Source organism: Catharus ustulatus, chromosome 22, assembly GCF_009819885.2.
Source record: "Catharus ustulatus isolate bCatUst1 chromosome 22, bCatUst1.pri.v2, whole genome shotgun sequence".
NCBI classification, from domain to species: Eukaryota; Metazoa; Chordata; class Aves; order Passeriformes; family Turdidae; genus Catharus; species Catharus ustulatus.
Window position 1 is genome coordinate 5,227,334 of NC_046242.1, and position 17,491 is coordinate 5,244,824.

Here is a 17,491-nt window from a genome sequence, read left to right on the forward strand (position 1 = left end):
GTGCCTTCTAGGTGACAACTTTTTTTCAACACAATGTCCAAGGACACCCCTGGTTTTCAGACAAAACAACTCCATGGTGGGATTATCCCACGATCACAGGGAATATTTTACACCCTCCTCACTATAAAACCCCTTTTAGCTGGAATATTACCATCAGGGATCCTTTCAAAAGACAAACAACATGGAATTGTGACATTTTTAAATTCACAAACATTAAAACAGAGCAGCTCTCTGCCTTGCCTTACTCTTTTTGTTGTTACAGGTTGAATCTTAATGCTATTTATTCCATTCAGGTGCCCAAATCCTGATGCAAGGAGTTTAAAAAAAGGCAAAAAAAGGAAATCTATGCTTACATCCCAACAGTTTCTTTAACATCCTGTAAAGAAACATCTTCAGAAGGTAAAAAATAGGGAATGCTGGTTGTGCCAGAAGCCTTGCAGGGCAGGACAGAGCCTGGAGCAGCTGGGATGATCCATGGGATGCAGTTTTAGCCATCAGTGAAGTGACAGCAGAGCTGTAAAAGCCTTAAAAAAATAATAAAAAAAGCTTTTTTTAAAAACAGTAACACAGGAAAAAGCACAGTAATCCTGTGCAGGGCTCTGAGGAATGGGGCTGGAGGAAGATCCAAACCCAGGCAGCTCCCACCTGGCTCCATGCTTTTGGCTTGCTGAGCTGTTCCCAGCCCTGGTTCACACACACCTCAAGGTCAGGCTCAAACTGCACCCAAAAATTGGCAGAAGCTGAGAGCAAGGAGCCACAATGGATCCTCTGTGCTGTGCAGCTCCTGAGCATCCTCCCAGGACACTGCTGGGGCTCAGCAATCCCAGCTCTGGTGACAGCAGACAAACACAGGAGTTAAACACAAACAGGGGCTGCTCCTCCAGCCACAGATTGATTTTCTCCCTGCCAGGCAATTCATCACCAGGAAAAGTTTCTGATGAGTGCTGGAGGTAAAAAAGAGAATTTACAACCCAAATTCAATTTCATTTTACTGCAGGTTTTTTCCTGATTTCCTCCTGTGCTCCACATAATTTTGGTTGATTTATGAAAGCTCTGCAGCCACCAGGCTGTGGAAATAAAGACAATGAGGATAAAGTTCATAGTTTTTATTCTGCAAAGCAATATGCACATCTTACAAACACAAAAATTAATCTAGGAGAGAAATGTCATTTCCAAATCAGCTATTAACCATCATGCAACAAGACAAGTGAAATGTAAGAACAAAACAAAACAAAAACCAAAAAACAGCCATCTGGAACCCTACAATCACCTGCAGAGGGTTGAAACCAAGGCTCAGATTTTCTATGTAATGCCAAAGAAAACTGCAAAAAAAAAAAAAGAAAAAAAAAAGAAAAAAAAAAGAAAATGGCAGCTTTCTAAGAACAAGAAAACACGTACAAATAGAATCAAAACTGATTCAAGTCATAGTTAAAAAGAAAAAAGAAAACAAAAAAAGGAAAGATCAATATGATCTGAACTTCAATATTAAGTTTTAACTCTTCTGTTTGGCTGCATTTAACTTTGTACATCTCCTGGGAACAATCCAATATTCCTCAGCATTCCACAATTTTGGCCTGCTGGGACACCCTGCCCCTCCCTGCTGCTAATGCAGGGGGAAAAAGGATGAACCAAGGCCAAAAAAAAAACCCCAAGTCTCCAAGGTTTTTCCTTTTGCTTTGTGGGTCCCAATCTTTCATATTCCTGGGGGTGCAGAAAGTGGGGGAGGAGTTGTCAAGCAGGCTCCTTTCATTCCCAAATTGCAGCTGGGATGGTTGGAATGGAATCTGTTGAAGGAGAAAGGATTTGCTTTGCTTTGCTGGAGGAGTCAGGGGATGCTGGGAGGGGTTTTGGGGATTTGAGGATTTGCACCACCCCTCTCCCAGTCCATCTCCCATTCCTGCCTTTGGTCCCCAGATCAGCCACCCTCAGAACAACTCTTGGGGTGAGGATTGACAGGGAAGGCTGGGCTTGTGTGATTTAGGAACAGCTCAGGCTGGGATTTAGGAACAGCTCAGGAGAAGCTCTTGGCCTGTCTCACTTCCCTGCCTCACTCCATCAGCCCACAGCAGCAGCAGGAGAAAACTGGGAGCTTCTTTTTTATCCCTAAACTTCAAACCAGGCCATCTCTAAAGCTTTGCCTTAACACTCCCTAGAGGAAAACATGTCAGGTAATCCCAAAAAATGAACTGAAATTGCAGGAGGAAACGTTCTGGAGGAAACTGTGACTGCTCAAACACCCTGAAGACTCCTGACCTCACTGAAGTCCCAACACACAGACCAGGAGGGGTGGCTGCAGGGAACAAACTGGGAATTTAATGCCAGCATCACTGAGACTATGAGATCCTCACTTGGCTTTTTTCTTCTGTGGAGATTGGAGCAAAAGGAGGAGGGGGAAAAAAAACTGGGAATGGATGAGTGAGTGAGTGAGTGAGTGAGTGAGTGAGTGAGTGAGTGAGTGAGTGAGTGAGTGAGTGCAGAGCTGTCACACCACCTGATGAGAAAGATGGGAGAAAGGATGAAAAGTCAATTAAGGCAAGCAGTGAGATTTAAAAGCTGTGGTGGAAATGTCTGCAGGAAGAGCCTGACCCTTGAAGTTAAGGAGATTGCTCAAGGAGCCAGGAAGAAAAAACCAGCAAGAGGCAGAAGGGGAAGGGAGAAATGCACAGAATCAAATCTCTGACTGAAGGATGGACACAGAACAGCAGGGTTTCACTGGCTGCTTCCTTTGACCTTCCTCACAAGAGCCCCACCTTTGTGGCCATTTTCCCCTGAGTGGACAGCACTAAATGGCAATTTAATGAATTTAATGGGCCAGAGCTCAGCAGTGCCCCTGAGAGCTGCAGGCACAGCCCCAGAGTGAACTCAGTAACAAACTCTGGGATTTCTCTTCCTTTCACTCTTTGCACTTGCCCAAGGCTGTGCAGAGCCCCAGCAGGCTGCTAACACAATACATCTTTTTATTAAGTTTCACTTTCTAGAAAGAAAAGGAAAAAAAAAAGGGGGGAAAAAAAAGTTGACAGAAAGCTGCTCTGCAGCAGAGACACACAATCCTGGCTGGAGGGCTGGGGAGGGGAGGCCAAGTGGAAAAGTTTTCCAGATAGTCTCTGTGCTGACTGGTTCTCTGGCATTCAGCAAGCCAAATGAAATATCAAAAAAAAACCAGACCAAAAAAACAAACCAAAACAAAAAAAGTCAAACAGTTCTTTTCAGTAAGTAACAGTTTAAAATGGGACTTCACTTCTTAATTTTTTTTACTATGAATAAAAGCACAAGTTTGTCCTAAATACAGCACTATTAAAATGTGAATATGTATCTTCTTTTTTTTCCTTCCAAAAGAGAGAAAAAAATATCTAAAACGTTGATACCTTTTCTTGCAAGCAAGGAGCAAATGGAATAAAGTATTAGGCCACACAAACACACATTGAATTCATGGTGTAGATTGGTGGCTTTGGAAATGCAGGATTATATCAAAGGTGCATACTTGGTTCAAACACACTGTACAGATTGGGCAAAAAACCAAACACCTCTTGCTTGGTTTGAGACACTTGCAAAGGCATCTTCACCTGCCCTGGACAAAAATCTCTGCCTCTGTGGAGCCTTTTCAGTTATCTACACCAACGTGGGGCTGTGCCCAGGGAGGGGCCGGGAATCCCGACCACGCCGCACGGGACAAGCACACCTCCTCCCAATTCCTCTGGATATTCTGCTTTTAGAAATATGTACAAATCAATTACAGGCACTTTGAAATGTCTTTGGTTGGAATAAACCAACATTGCAAGGTAATGGATTCACAGAGTGTTAAGACCCAGGCTGGGTTCAGCAGGCAATGGTTTCGGTCGCTCTCGGGTGAGGGGTTTTATGCTTCTGACAAAGCAACCTGCAAAAATAAACAAAGGAAGAGAAAATATTTCATTAAAGGCAAATTCTTAATGCTGTAACTGATATGATTTATCTCTGTGAGCTGGCAGAGCTGTCCTTGACTCTTCCTTTTCCAAGTCTGACTTGGAAAGGAAATCAAAGCGAGTCTGAAGGTGTTTTGTACTTTGCAAAAATCGATAGAATGAAAGTCCCAAACCACCCAAAACCAAAAAAAAACCACAAAAAACACCCCAAACCAGCTCAAACTACAAAATATCATTAAGATAATTTGGCTTCCTGCTTCTCAATTAAATATATTTATATTTAATCCTTCAGTCCCCAAGGTAATACTGAACAATGACACTTCCAACAGTTCTGTTACTGGTTTTAACTTAATTCTGATTAACAATCAATGACCCTTTCAACAGCTTTGTCTTTAACTTAATTCTGATGAACAACCCTTAGGATTATGCATCATGTTTTCCTCAAAGCTTTCAGTCTGTTGTGGTAAAAGATAAGGAATAAATAAAGATTTAATGCCACCTAGTCCACTGCTTCACACAGAACAGATCAAACAACACCAGAACTGTGGCAGGAGAGTCAGCCCAGCACTTCCTGAGCTGCAGGAATCCATTTCTGGAGGACAGAAATCTCATTTTGAGGCTCTCCAAAGCACTTGTGGGGATTTTATAACCCCCACCAGCATTGTCCAGGTCTCTCTGAAAGGCAATTAAATCCCCATCTCCAGAGACAAGAAAAACCAGTCTGTCCTCTGGCCAACAGGAGCTTTTCTCTGTCTTCTTATCAGTCCAGGCTCTGTTACCACACACTGACCTTTTCAGAGCAGAATTCTGTGTTGCTTTGCCTCAGTTTGCTTGGTCTGCCTTTGATGACTGCATAGCAGAACATTGTAATCACCATCACAAAGAGGAAGTAACTGGTGTGCATGAGGTGCAGGTTTATTAGAGAGCGATCATCCTGCACACAGAAAAGCAAATTCAAACCATTTACTGATTAGCATTTGATATTAAAGCAATCATTACCAGATCTATACAGAAATTACTTCAATAAACAACTTTCTCCCTTTTATAGAGCAATGGAAATGATTCCTAATTGTGGCACAAAATGTTTCTTGTGGTAAAAATCTGTGTTGTGGATATTTCTCCAATTATTGGCAGAGGTTTTTTGTGAAATGATTTCAAACTACAAATGGTGGTTATTAAGAGCTGTGGATGAAGATCATCAAACCCATTAGGGTGGAGCATTCTCCCCCTTTGCACCAGACAAAAAACCAGCAGCAAAAAAGACAATTTTAAGAACCATATTCAGTGAAACCACACCATAAACCAGCAGCAAAAATGACAATTTTAGGAACCATATTCAACAAAACCAGAGCTAAGCATTTACTGAAAGCAGCAGAGGAACAGCCCAGCACTTACATCTGGAACTATAACAGTGAGTTTGGGATTTAAAGCATGGTAGACTTTGCCAATGGCTCCCTTGTAACACCAGAAGGGGTTGTAATCCTGGGCATATTTTGTGTTGGAGTCCCTGGCCGTGGTGAAGATCTTGTACCACAGAGTGGCATTGCTGTAGGTTTCAGGAACACAATGTGGTGGCTGACTGCAATGAAACACAAATAATCAGCACCCTGAAATGTATTTTCCATGCTCAACTTTTCTTCTCTAAACATGGTTTTAGTTTGGGCCTTCCAAAGGCAACAACAAAACCCCAAAGTTTAAGTTCAAAACCCCCAAAAGCCACATGATTGCTACGCTAAAATTAGAATATAACTGCATGTTGTTGCACTAAGCCAACATCCCACAGTTTAATTGGAAAAATACTGGTTTTCCTAAGGCTTCCCACAGCCTGGGGCTCTCCAGGTTGGATGGCAACAGTGTCAGGGAATCCAGAGGAGACAAAGGGAAAATATTTTAGTGAAGGCGAAAGCAGCCTTTGGCTGGTGCTGATCTCTCAGCAGGGAAGAACCTCAGTGTCAAATCTCATCTCAAACTCAATTATGGGGTCAAGTCCTTAAATTTCCACGGATTCTCTTGCTCCCACTGAAGTTGAAATCCCATTTGAAAGGCAGGCATGGGCCAAAATCCCCTCACAGACAGCAGAGATTGTGAGAGAAATGTTTTACCCCGGGGGGAAGGAGTGCAAGGACGCAATGCCCACTGATCAGCAGGAATTTTCAGGAGGAACTAACAACTCAGAGGAATGAATCAGGCAGGAAGGAGCCCTCTGGGGGAGGGCTGCACTTACACTGTGACTGGGAAGACGCTGCTGGCTGCTGTCACTGTCATGCAGGAGCTGAACACCACCTGCTCGCAGTGGCCGTGCAGGACGCAGTCATCCGAGTTCCAGGCAGCTGGCAGGGTGAAGGTGATGTTGATCTCCTCGTGGGATTCTCTGCCTTTGGGGAAGACACAAGGAAAGCTGAGCTTTTGGGTCACAAAGGTATCTGAGCAACAGTGGCTGGGATAAGGAGGACACACAAATGAGCAGGGCAGCCTTGGAGCCATCCCGGATCTTTGCGGGCAGCAGGGAGCAAAAAGAAAAGTTAAAACCCAAAGCAAAGCACAAAATCCCCCAGCTGCTGCTCCTTCTAATCTCTCCCACTCCTAGAACTGGCCTCATCAGGCTGCTTTCAGAAATTAGAAACTCTTAATGCATGAATTCATGCATTTCACAGACCTTTGTTAGAAAAGCCTTTCTCCTCCTAAGAACTTTGTTCCAAATCTGTTTTTTTTCTGATGCCCACTTTTCACACTGGAGATATTTGTGTAGACAAAAAGGTGTCAGCACACACTGGAACTGCACATTAAGTCATGTATGACAACTCCACGTGGAGAAATTCAGACTGAAAATATTTGAAAAAATTGACTGAAAAAATTGGCTGGTGCAAATGGAACTTGCATTTGGTAGCTCTCAAAGCAGCAACAAAACAACAACAGAAAACACAGCAATGCACATTTGCAGCTATGGGCAACGTCTCTCCACAGGTCCAAGACCTTCAACATTATTACAAAATGCAATTCTGGCCAAAACTAAAATACAGTGAGGTTCTATTATCAATTTCTATTAATTCTCTGTGAATTCCTGTCAAAACTTCCTGGCAGGCAGCCAGAGAGCAGATTGGTCTGTGCACACCACAGAAACCATAATCACCTTATCTGGGGCTGTTTGTGATATTAAAGCTGCTTCACTTCTGCATTTCAGATAAACTAGAATTTTTTAGACAACATAATACTCCCAACTGCATCTATGTCACACTTGAAATGTCAGCTGAGGACTTGATGGATCAAGACAAAACTGAAGAGAGTCACTGTTTGAATTTTGCTGGTTTAAAAATGACCTTCCATTGTCATTAGGTTTAATCATTTTCAAACTGCCAAGCCTGATCTTGGCACACCTGCAGGTTCTTTTCCATTCTGAATGCAGGGAAAAGTTCCTCTAACAAACAAGTGAAGGGCTCCAACACAGGAATGAACTCACAATAAATCTGTGTTCTGTGCATAAGATTATCTCACCTATAATAAGTTGGTGATTTTTTATTTGATTATATAATTATTTAAATTACAGAAATATTTAGAATCATAGAATGATTTGGGTTGGGACAGGGACACCTCCCACTACCCCAGGTTGCTCCAAGCCCTGTCCAACCTGGCCTTGGACACTTCAGGGATGAGGCATCCAATGCTTCTCTCTTCACCACCCTCACAATAAAGATTTTCTTCCCAATATTTAATCTAAACCTATTTAATTTCACTTTGAAGCCAAACCCCCATGAAAGCTTAGAAAAAAAACAACCTCTAGAAGCCAACCATGACTTGAATTTTTAAAAATCCAGCCTTGCCTACCTGAAAGTCCAATCTGGTGCCCAAAAATGGTGGAGCTGAGGTGTGTGACATTGCGGGAATATCCCCCAAAAGGTCTCAGGGGGTCCAGGGTGAGCGTGATGGTGACAGAGATGTTGATGGGACCCGAGTCCTCGAGGCTCTGAGGGGACTGTGTGGAGGACCTGGCCTGCCCACTGGTCACTGTGCTCTCTGGGGTTGTGGTGTCGTTCAGCAGGTGCTTCAAGGTTTCGTTCTCAGATATACAGAAGTCCAAGTCATTAAATCTCAGCAGGAAAGTGTTCCAGTCCTTCAAACAAACGGGGAGGTTTCAATGCCGTGAGGGAGCTCCTGGTTCCAGGCCATCACACAGCAATCACACGGCTCACAGAGCTGCACAAACACCCCCAGGGCTGCCCCAGCCACAGCAAAGCTCTTTGGGGACTCAGCTGGGTTCAACCCCAGCTCCCCTGAGCTACAAAGGAAACTTGGGCTGTTCTCACCTCGAGGGGTGAGCAGGTTCTGCCCAGCTTTCCTTGGTGCTGAGGGAAGCTCCCCAAACTAAATAATCATAAAACAATACATAAACATAACAATAACTAAATTCCCCAGCTAAATAACAAACTGTAAGGTTCCTAGCCACAGCAGGGAACATGCATGACAGATGATTTGGCCTCATCCTTGATATAAAACAAAACCCACAAACATTCACCCCAACATCCCTTCCAAAAGCCACATGGAGACAATCCCCACACAACTCTGTGCTCTCTAGGAGGGGGGGAAAATTAACCAATTAATTTCTAAATGAATTCCCAAATTACCCTGATCTCTGCACATACCTCTGTCATTTCTGGTGATTTGATCTCCTTGATCTTGAAGAAGTAGCCCAGGGTGAGGAAGGCGATGGCCATGGCGCTCACGCTGATCATGAAGACCACGAGCGGAGGGCGGCTGCTGATGTAAACCTTCAGGTTCTCCAACAGGTTTATGTAGAACATTATTCTGATTGTTCACCTGAGGGGAAAAAAAAAATGTTCCCACAGAGTCACTGGGCTGTGTGTTACAGGTGGGAGGTGGTGCATCACATCAATCTGACACACAGAAATGGGATGTAAGCAGAACTGAGATTCAATTCCGTGGCTGTGCTGCTCACTGAGCACAGAGAGTGTCCCTGAAACACAGCCCCCATCAGAACAGGCTCCACTCCACCTTCCCAGGGCCTCAAACTGCCAGATTTTAAGGAATGAGAGCTTCCAGCACAGCCCAGCATCACTGCTAAGTGATAAACCCAGTTCTTGCCTTTCCCCAGGCAGGGCAGCACCGCCACATTCTAATGCCACTGATGTCTGAATGCACCAAGCTACAAACCAAACTTTGCACATCCTTTGGAAAACTGGAGCCTTAAGGATCCCCTTCAGCCCATCCCAAATGCCTCTATTTTCAAAGCAGGGTCTGAGAAGCAGCCCTACATTATTTGAGGCTTTTGCATCAAGAATCCTTTGGGCAGAAACACCCAAAAACTGCATTAAGGTTCAGGCTGGAAGATTCCTGCTCTTTATTTAATTCTTGCAGGATCTGGAACTTTTTGTCCTGTCTGTAAGCAAAGTCAGGACCTTACATGCTGAGGAAATGTCCTGAGCCATTATTTTTTGCCCCAAATATAATATTTTGTCTGATTCCCCTCCTAAATTTTTATCTGCAGAGCAAAAAGACCCAAATTCTTGTCTCAGCTTCCCCACCTCCACTCCCAGGGAACAGCAAACAGCCAGGTGTTAAAGGGCAGCCTTGTGACATCTCCTTCAGAAGCTCTGCAGGAGGAACTGAGCCAACCTTTATCTTTGTCTTACCTAAACCCTGCCTGAAAAGGCTTTTAACCCCAACTAAACCACCAAGGCAGGAGCTGTTCTTAGCAATGTGCTGCTGAGCTCCAAAATTCTGAGGGAAAGGCAGAAAACATTCTGCACTGCAAGGGTTAAAGTTGGAACATCCACAGAGATCTGATAACATTGAATTAAGGCTCCTGCAGGTCGGGGTGATTGCCACTGAGTGCCATCATTGTCATTCACAATGCAGGTGCAGCAGGGCTGAGAAGTGGCAGCTCTGAGGATGAGAGAGGCACAGGGCAGGCAGGGAGGGACCTGGGATCTGAGCTATTGATTCAAGAGAAAACAAAAGAAGGGTAAAGGACAAGCACTCAGACAAAGCCCTTTTCAGAGCCCACAGAGTACAATCATCCCAACTTCCTTGTGTATACTCAGGATTGTACTGGCAGGGTTGCTTCAGTTCCTGTTAACAGGAGAAATATTGACAGAAGCTGCACAAGTGCCCCAGAGAGGGGAAAATCCAGCTCAGGGAGAAGAGACACAGGTGCAGTGCCAATAACACAGCCCTGGGCTGTGCCTGCTGACTCCCCACTCACTCCTGCCTCAAACCTGCTGAGCTCTCCAGAGCTCCAGATCCCATCCTGGCTTTATTATTCTGCACCATCAATCCCCTTCCATCCACCCTGCAAAGCCCAGGAAGTTTTGCTCAGTGAGGAGGGAGAGTGCTGAGAACATCTCCACCAACCCAGAGTGAAGAGCAGGGAAAGGAGAGGGAAGAGAGGGGAAGAAAAAGTGCTGAGAAATGTGCACCTTACCAGAACTTTGTCCCAGAGCAGCTGTGGCACAGGCAGGCAGGCCAGGGGAGGTGGCAGAAGCAGCAGGGACAGGGGAAGGCAGAGCTGGGGCTGCCAGGGATCATGCTGGCAATGATCCACCCTCCTGCACGTCCTGCCCATCTCATCCCTGGCTGCAAATTCCTTAAAAGAGCCCCAGGTAAAAACCCCAAACGCTCCATCCAGCAGCAAAATGCCAAACACTCCCTCTGGAAACACGGGAGACACGTGTGGAGATGGAAGGAGATGAAAATCTAAAGCAAAAGCAGAGTTGTAGGCATCACCCCCTCCTGAATTTCCTTTAGGAAATAACACAGATGCAGAGTTTATTGCAGCTTTTAATCAGGGCTGAGTGTCACCCACAGCACATCCAGGCTGGGATTCCTGTTTTAAAGGGGTTTCCAACAGCTCCATTAGAATTTGTTTACCACAGGGTCTAAAACCAGCCATAAAAAATCCGGGATGTGCTGAAAATCCTACACAGAGAAATATTCAGGCTAATATTTTTATGTAAGAGATCACCAGCTTTTAAGTGCCAGTTGTTTAATATGCTGCCATAACTCACTGGCTTTGAAAGCAATTAGAAAATGCCATAAGCTGCAATTTCCAGGGAGTAATGTGCCTTTGGAAGGGAAAAGGGAACAACTGTGGATTTCAGTCCTGGGGCTGACATAAAATAGCAATGGATGAATGTTTCCATGCTGTTGCCTGAAGAATTACAGATTTTTTTATCAAGGTACTTAAATAACTTTAATTATCATGGAATTTGTGATCCAGATAAGTGCATCACACCAAAATGTCATGGATGGATTTTCAGGGTTCCCTCAACTCCCCTCTGTTAAAAATCAGAATGCATCACAACTCTGCTGCCAGCTCTTGTAACTCACTTCCTCCTCTGTGTAAATAAAAACTTCAAAAATATCATTTAAACTTCTATTTCTCGTTCACAGAGTAAAAAAAAAAAAAAAAAAAAAGCAACAACGAAACAAACCAAACAAAACAATGCTTTTACCTCCTGGCAGGTCAAGCAAGCAAGATCAGATTTCACTTTTTAGCCAAATAAATAATTTAGTGAGTGGCTCTAATGACTGCTGCTGCCTCTCTCCACTCCAGCAAAGCCTTTTAATACTTGGTGCAATAAAAATCTCCCCAGTCAGACTAAACAAGGAGCTCAAGAATGAAAGCTGCCAGGCTGGAACATTGGCCAGCAGCTCCAAGGTAATTGCTGGGTACTGAGGGATGTTCAGCAGGGGTTGGAGCTGCTGGAACTCGACAGCAAAGCCTGGAGATGTTGTGCTCTTAAATCAGCATCCTCCAACCCAGGCAGGGAAAAAGATTAAAATGGTAAAGGTGGAAATACAACAGTTTAATCTGTCAGAGTGCCAGAGAAATCCTGAATTGAGCAGCCGACTAAAAAGCAAGAAAATATTCTACAATTTGGGGAGTTTTCCTCCAAAACAGCAACCTCAGAGGAGCCACACTGTGAATTCCTCTGGATTTGTGTATGAAAGAGTGTGGAAAAGGAAGCTGCTGGAATAGACTGATAAGTTTTTCAAGGCTAAATTACAAACAAGGAAAATCTTGAAGTCTATTGCAAAGACCAAAAAGTCAATGCAATGAGTCACAGCTGAAGTATTAAATTCCCATTTTCAGGCTTAATATCAAAGGAGCTGAATTCCTAAGAACAATAAAAAACCCATATGCTGTTCTAAAGCAGGTATTGAAAGCAAAATTGCAGTTATCAAAGTGAAAAAAAACCCCAAACATGAATTTTAGAGAGATCAAAGTCACTTGACATTTTTGTCAATAATCTCAACTACCATCCTGCCACTAGAAAGTTGAAAATGATGGAATTTCCTCACAGATATTTCCCCTTCTTGTTGTGCAGGTAAGGTTATCACTCTAGAGGAGAGGTTGAAAATGTGCAACCACCACAAAATATCCTAAGGAGGAAAACTGGAGGCAGCACTTCTCCTTTAGGATCTCACAAGTTTTTTCTCAATATCTCATTGCACAGAACAGCGTTTAAATTGAACTGTGCAGCTCAAAAAAATAAATCAATTATGTTTTCAAAGGTGCCTCACTACCAGGAGTGCAAAGGGGTTAGGAAAAAGGTTAAACACTTTGAATGAAAATTATGTTGTGTGCCAGAGGAATATTTACAAACACAAATCAAGCAAACTATGGGAAAGCAGCCATAAATAAATGCAAACAAAGCACTGGTGCTCATCTCAAAGTGCCTCTCCTTTAACAATCAACAGCAGCAAGCACCAAAATCATCTGTCATTTGGTTTTCTTCCCTTCAAATAAGAGTGAAAATAAAGCAAAATACAAGTCAGAGTTGTGTGAGCTGGGGCTGGTGCTGCTCAGCACCTTTGGGGGTGACAGGAACATGGCAGTGCCACCAAGCTGTGTGGGACAGGCTGTGGAGGTGGCTCTGGGACAACCTGAGCAGGTCCAAGACCAGGTGTTAGGAAGAGCAACTTTCCCATCCTGATATCTGGGGAAAATAGAAGTGCTGGGATCTGCAGCAGCTTCAGATAATTTTTATTTTAGAAGTGGGATGGAATTGCACAGCCTAAAACCTTCCCCAGCAGCAGGGCAGGCAGGAGGGAGGAATTCAGCCTGGAGGAATCCTCCAGGGCACAGCAGTGCCCCTGCCCAGCTCTGCCTCCTCCAGCAGCAACAAAACAAACCCAAATCACCCTCCCAGGAAATGGCAGCAGATTTCTCCTCCACAGCACAGAGGGAGGGAAGCAATCAGGGCGTGGGGAGGAGGAGACTTCACAAAAACATCACCTTCAGTCCTTGAATCCAACCAAACACAAGGCCAAGATCAGCAGCCAGATGTGCACAAACATCTGCTCCAGGGGGAGAAAACAGGAACTGCCTCAAGCCAGACAGTGCCTCATCATTTTGCTGAGCTGTTTTACCCATAAATGTGTTAATTGATTAAAAACTCCACGTTTTCCTGGAGCCTGGAAGCTGAAAATGGCAGAAAAATGGCTTTGCATATGGAGAGAGGACACTGCACAGGCAGGAGGAGAGCAGCACCTGGAAATGTGGAAAAGGACATTCCTTCCTCCTGGTGTCCTGATAAAGGATCAGGATGCAGAACATGAACAAAACCAGGGACTTGTACACATAGAGAGAAGCAAATGCTTCATACTTGCAAGAAATGTTTCTTTTCACCTCTCAAAACACTTTTTAAAGCTCAATTAATCATTTCAACACCCCCAAGAGGAGCATGAACAGCAAATATTTCAGGTCTGCACTGAAACAAAGCCAAGGAAGGGAAGTAATTTGGTGAGTGACAGAAAATTTTAAAGATCAGATTGAGACTGAATTTCAAACACCTTAATTCCTGACTTCAACCCTCTATAAAGACAGAAAACTTGGAATAAAAGGCCAATGATGTAAAAAATAAAAAGGAAAACAAACATTACTCAATCTGTGTGTGACAGCCCTTCCCAACAGACTGGTGCTGGATTCACCACAAGCACCTGAACCTCGTGCCAGCTGATACTCTGGGGACAGCAAAGTTGATTTCTGTTTCCCACTGGAAGAAAAAATCATGCAGAAACAGACAGATCCAAACAAATCCCAAGTATTTTTAATATGCTCTGAGTCCATAAAAGTGATGAATGAGAAAAGAGAAGGAAAGTTTAAAGTCAAGAAGCAGAAAGAGAGTGAGGAAGCTTTTTCCCCCTGGTTCAATGAACCCTAAATTCTGACTTTTGTTAGAAGTGAAAAACATAATTTAAAACATACCCAGCTGTAAAATCAAAATGAACTCAACCTCTGGTTGAAAATCAGACATTTTGGTGCCAAACTTGGAGCAGGCATCTCTGTCTGCCAAGAGCCTGTGCCATGGGAATGAATCCACTTGCATCTAAAAGAGCTCATGGGCATTTTTAAACTTTCCAGCTTTTCCAAGTCATGACTTCCAACGTGAGTTACCATAACCCAAATCAGCCAGACTGCAATAAAACACACAATAAGAGATGAAGGACTTGGAATTGGTATTCCAAATACTATTCTGGTTACTGCTGCTAAGCATGAGAACCTGGGAGAGGAAAGGAAAAGTAAAATTATTCCATTTTACAGGATCTTTAAAGATCCATGAAAAATCAAATTCTGTGTACACTGAACTGACAGCAGGCAAAACTACAGCATGGCTTTAATCAAGAAGTGTGAAAATTCTCAGTAACTCTTCAATAATCAGAAACTGTTTGAGTGACCAGTTCAAGGTTAATTGTTGAGTTCATTAAAGCCACTCATTAAAGAATGTGGGACCCAATTCAGCAGAGAAATGCCAGGAAAAGGCTCTTCAGTCTGTAATGAGAACTGTGAGGAGACAGGGATGCAGACAGATACACAGCTTGAATCACAAGCAGAAAAATGACTGACAAGCTGAGGAAATGGCAGCTTTGGGGATGGCAAATTCAGAGTTTGGGTGTGGAAAGAAGGGAGAGAAGCAGCAAAACAGCCAATGGAAACAGAAACAGCAGCAAAACCAAGTGAAATGAGGGAGCTGGGCAACAGCTGAGATACCAAAGCTGCAATATTATCATATTATCACTGCTCAAAGGAAACAGGAGCTCAACTTGCTCAGCACCAGCTGGCAGAGTTCACTCCCCATTTTACAGATTAACAAACCCCCAAATGCCAGGACAGAACACACACAAATTTTCATCCAAAACCAAACCTGGGAGTTCTCAGCCCTGGGAACCAGCTTTATTCACAGGTCAGGACAGCCTTAGAAAGAAAAATTAATTCCCACCCAGCCATGCTTTTGGGTAAGGGGAGGTTTGGGAAAAGCAAAATTCTGACACCAGCGAGTTTCATTAATAATTTAGGGCTCAACTGATAAAACAGCTTCACTTCTACAAAACCTGTGATGTTATTTAATAAAAAAGAAGATTATCCCAGCTGCCAGATCTGCAGGATCAGCTCAGGGGGAGCTGCAGGAGGGGCCCACGGGGTGCTGGATGTGCCAGGCTCTGTCCCTGCTGTCCCCAGCTCACAAAGGACACCGAGCCCTGTTTGTCCCCTGCCCTCAGCCGGCCACTCTCAGAGCACAGGGACTATTTTGTTTGCTCAGGTGGCCTTTCAAGCTCTTGTCTTTCAAGTGGAAAAGAAGAACCACATTCCACCAGAGCCACTCCTCAAATCACGGCAGGTAACAAAGGTTTAATCCTCTCTGGTGGCGCTGGGGGAGCGTTTTGGGGACACAATTCAATGTGAGCTGTGCTGGGCTGCCACAAGAGCTGTGTGTGTGCTGTGCTCACCTGCTGGCCAGGAGCTGGAGCCGAGCCACCAGCTCATTACTGAGAGCCCATAGGAAAGGCAGGTGCAGGGAAGGGGCAGCGGCTCTGCGCTGAAACCCGAACCGCTGTGTCCTGCCCAGAGGCACCGGCATTGATTGCCGAGTGTTTCCTGTAACTCAGCCCCCGAATAAACGCAATAATCATTTCCCACAGCAGCCAGGCCCGGGGTTTCTTCCCCCAGCGCGCTCCTGCAGCGGCCAAACTTCGGGGAAGTTCGGGGATGGGGAGAGCAAACCTTAATGAATCCTTATCTACCCGGATAATTCCACCTCCAGAGCTAATCTTGCCAAGTAATTTCCCCAAAGACAAACCCTTAAAGAGCAAACAACGGCAAAAGGGGAAGAAGCGAGCTGCCAGCTGTGCTGTGAGATGTTTTTTCCCGGGTGGATGTCAGGCAGGGATGGAGCAGCCATGTTCTAGGCATGATGCACCGGGAATTGTTATTAAACCATCACATCCCCAGCCAAGTTAAAATCCCCGAAAAGTGAAAGAGGGTGAAACACGGGTGTGAAGGAAATTGGGGAAAAGAAATCCCAAAACAAGCACACAAAACAGCCCAACGCAGGAATCGCCGTTCAGAGGCTATTTTGACACACAACTATTTTTAGTGCTACAGATATTATTCTAATTCACCGCTTTCTTCTTTTTTTCCCGCTACAACGCCACGCATACAAACTTCAAGCTGACGACCTTCCCTAAAATATATTTTTTTAATGTAAATAACAAAAATAAACCGAGGCTACAGCCCCGCAGCAGAGCCAAGGCGCTCCGCCGCCAGCCGGGAGCGAGCAGCGCAGCGATGCCGCGGCCCGAGGCTCCCCGGGGGCTGTCCCGGAGCTCCCCCCGCTCCCCCCAGCCCCGGAGCGGCCTCAGGGCGAGCTCATCCCCGCCAGGGCCGGGCCGCAGAGCCGCCCCCGTCCCCTCCTTACCGGCGTCCGCGGCGGGGCTCGGGCCCGCGGGCCGGGCGGGGCTCAGAGGCGGCGGCGCTGCCGTGCGGGCGGGCTCTGCACCATCGTCCTGCCCTGCCGGGGCTGCGGGCACGGGCGGACGGGCAGCGGGGCGAGAGGCCGCTCCCCGGGCAGCCCCGGGCCGGACACACGGACAGGCCCCGGCACCGGGCCCCGCCTCCGCCGCCGCTTCCGGGCCGCAGCCCTGACCCCTCACCCGCCGACGGTGGCGCGGGGGGGACAAGATTGAGGCGGTGCCGGCAGCGCGGGAGGGGCCGGGAGAGACAGCGGGAAGGGAACCGGGAACAGCACCGGGAATAGAACCGGGAGAGACAGCAGGAATGGCACCGGGAAGGGAACCGGGAGAGACAGCAGGAATAGCACCGGGAAGGGAACCGGGAGAGACAGCAGGAATAACACCGGGAATGGAACCGGGAACGGAACCGGGAATGGGCCCAGGAACAACATAAGAAGAGGCCCCATGAACAGAACCGAGAACAGAACCGGGCGCTCCCCGCGTTCTCTCTCAGCATTCCAGGAAACAGAACCAGGAACAGAACCGGGAACAGCACACGGAGAGGCACCAGGAATAGCACCGGGAATGGGCCCGGGAACAGCACCGGGCGCTCGCCGCGTTCTCTCTCGGCTTTCCAGGAAACAGAACCAGGAACAGAACCGGGAACAGACCCGGGAACAGCACACGGAGAGGCACCAGGAATAGCACCGGGACCAGCACCGGACGCTCCCCGCGTTCTCTCTCGGCTTTCCAGGCAACAGAACCCGGAACAGCACCGGGAGAGTCACCGGGAACAGAACCAGAACCGGGAACAGCACCAGAACCGGCACCGGGCGCTCCCC

The 17,491-nt window shown here is 45.9% G+C and overlaps 1 protein-coding gene across 1 annotated transcript; it reads right to left on the reverse strand.

Moving 5' to 3' along the window:
• Positions 1-1,091: 1,091 nt before the first annotated feature.
• TMEM248 (transmembrane protein 248) lies at positions 1,092-16,666 on the reverse strand. The gene is made up of 7 exons (XM_033078303.1): positions 16,616-16,666; positions 8,540-8,714; positions 7,725-8,010; positions 6,127-6,277; positions 5,298-5,481; positions 4,693-4,836; positions 1,092-3,877 (listed from the first exon to the last, which is right to left on the reverse strand). Exons 2-7 carry the CDS (start codon positions 8,696-8,698, stop codon positions 3,857-3,859), a joined length of 945 nt encoding a protein of 314 aa, XP_032934194.1. The 5' UTR covers positions 8,699-8,714; positions 16,616-16,666; the 3' UTR covers positions 1,092-3,856.
• Between the last annotated feature and the right edge of the window lie 825 nt (positions 16,667-17,491).